The following is a 2,507-nucleotide window of genomic DNA, read 5'->3' as shown; positions in this document are numbered from 1 at the left end:
TATTTTTAGTAGAGACAGGGTTTCTCCATGTTGGCCAGGCTGGTCTCGAATTCCCGACCTCGGGTGATCCGCCCACCTCGGCCTCCCAAAGTGCTGGGATTACAGACGCAAGCCACCGCACCCAGCCAATTTTTTATTTTTTATTTTTTTGAAAGTTTTCATTATCTGGAATTCTTTGTTGTTTTTGAGATGTCAGAATCTCTACTAATGGTACTCAAGATGGGTGTAGCCACAAAATCTGCAGATGTTAAAAGAAGTAAAATGGATCTGTTGAAATTTCTCTTTTTTTTCTTTATTTTATTTATTTATTTATTTTTTTTGAGATGGAGTCTTGCTCTGTCGCCCAGGTGGGATTGGAGTGGTGCAATCTCAGCTCACTGCAGTCTCCCTCTCCCGGGTTCAAGGAATTCTTCTGCCTCAGCCTCCCAAGTAGCTGGGAGTATAGGCACGCACCACCACGCCCTGCTAATTTTTGTATTTTTAGTAGAGACAGGGTTTCACAATGTTGGTCAGCTGATCTTGAATTCCTGACCTCAAGTGATCTACCCTCCTCGGCCTCCCAAAGTGCTGGGATTACAGGCGTGAGCCACAGGGCCCAGCCAGAATCTGCGTTTTAATAAGATACCCTGGTGGTATTTGTGCCCATGAACGTTTGAGAAGCCCAAGTCTAAGGCAGGACAAACATGGCCCGAGGGGAATCCGGGCATCACCTATTTCTGTACAGCCAGGGAGACGAGAATGGTTTTTACATTTTTTAATGGTTGGGGAAAAAAAGATGACTATTTCTTGACACATTAAAATTATATGAAATTAGTATTTCAGTGTCCGTAAATAAAGTTTTTTTGGAACACAGCTACAATATTCACATATTATCTGTGGCTACTTTGGCTCAAAAAGAATTGTTGAGTAGTCATGACAGAAATTGTGTGGCCCAAGAAGCCTAAAATATTTATGATCTGGCCCTTCAGAAAAAGTTCACCAGCTTGTGATCTAAAGTGTACTGGAAGTACATTCTTTATGGGTTTCCAAGTAGCTTGTACACCAAGGATAACTGATTATAACAATGTGTTGTTTAGTGATCCTTTATCATATTAAAGTTGAATTAATAAGGCAAAATCAGTATTTAAACATAAGAATTATATATTCAAGCTTCAAACTTGAAGAAATGCCACTTTGACTTTTTTTTTTTTTTTGAGATGGACTCTCGCTCTGTTGCCAGGCTGGAGTGCAGTGGCGCAATCTCGGCTCACAGCAACCTATGCCTCCTGGGTTCAAGCAATTCTCCTGCCTCAGCCTCCTGAGTAGCTGGGACTACAGGCACGTGCCACCATGCCCAGCTAATTTTTGTATTTTTAGTAGAGACAGGGTTTCACCATACTGGCCGGGATGGTCTCGATCTCTTGACCTCATGATCCGCCCGCCTTGGCCTCCGAATGTGCTGGGATTACAGGCGTGAGGCACCGCACCCAGCCCTGACTTTGTTTTCTAAATGAGATACTGGTGAACTAAAGAGTTTCTTAGTTTACCTTTTGTTTCCTAAAAAATGAAATTATGGGGAAAATAATAAACTTATAGGATAAAACTTAGTAATACTGGTAATCTCTGGGGAGAGAAACTAGAAGGGGTGGGAGCAAAGGTATAAAGGAGACCTTATTATATTCCCTTTTGTGCCTTTCAGAATTGGAGCTGGGATCCAAACTTATGGGATAAGTTTGCTATCATTTTCCCCATAATTTCATGTTTTAGGAAATAAAAGGTACAATTGTTAATACTCAGAATGTTTTGTCTTATGCTGTTGTTAGATAGTTTGAATTAAACCTTGTCTCTCCTCAACACACACGATGGGCATCATCTTGCTCTGAGAATCTGAAAGTTCACAATCCTTGCTCATCTAGGTGGAAACCTGCTCGTGCTGGTGGATCAGCACGCTGCCCATGAGCGTATCCGTCTGGAGCAGCTTATCACTGGTAAGGATCTGTTCGCAACCAGAAAAATTTGAGACTCCCAGCAGAATCATTACTCCTCAAAGAGCTTTTCTAAGTGTGACTGTTGTGAGAAAGCACACTTTGTACTGTATGTTCAAAAATTAAACTAAAGTCCTCCAGTTTGCCTGTGTTATAACCGAAAGAATGTGGTAGTTCACTAATTGAAAGATATGAGTCTTATTTATGTGGTCAGAGGCATATTTGCCGGATGTTACGAACAACCCAGAAGTACTTGAGGATAGGCTGCTTGCTCTGACATCCAGCACAAAGATCTGCCCCTCTGTATGCCCGGTGATCTTGGCATGCCTTCCCACACTCCATCAGGCAGAGACCACTGGCAGCTCAGAAGGCCCAGTAGGCTGTTTTGATTTTAAAATTTAGTTTGCTTTTGAATATGCAGTATAATCAAATAGACCCAATTCTGAAAGGCACAAAAAGGAATGTAATAAAGTCTCCTTTCTACCCTTGCCCCCACCCCTCCTAGTTTCTGTCCCCAGAGACAACCAATATCACTGGTTTTTA

General features: G+C 42.0%; 1 protein-coding gene across 1 annotated transcript in view; it reads left to right on the top strand.

Moving 5' to 3' along the window:
• MLH3 (mutL homolog 3) overlaps positions 1–2,507 on the top strand; it is a 43,322-nt gene that overhangs the window by 16,376 nt on the left and 24,439 nt on the right. The window contains exon 5 of the mRNA XM_011981581.1: positions 1,874–1,967. Coding sequence (XP_011836971.1) covers positions 1,874–1,967 — 94 coding nt within the window. The remainder of the gene's footprint in view (positions 1–1,873; positions 1,968–2,507) is intronic.

The sequence above is a fragment of the Mandrillus leucophaeus genome, unplaced genomic scaffold (genome assembly GCF_000951045.1).
Source record: "Mandrillus leucophaeus isolate KB7577 unplaced genomic scaffold, Mleu.le_1.0 Scaffold228, whole genome shotgun sequence".
In the NCBI taxonomy this organism is placed as follows: domain Eukaryota; kingdom Metazoa; phylum Chordata; class Mammalia; order Primates; family Cercopithecidae; genus Mandrillus; species Mandrillus leucophaeus.
This window is presented reverse-complemented; position numbering and strand designations above follow the sequence as displayed.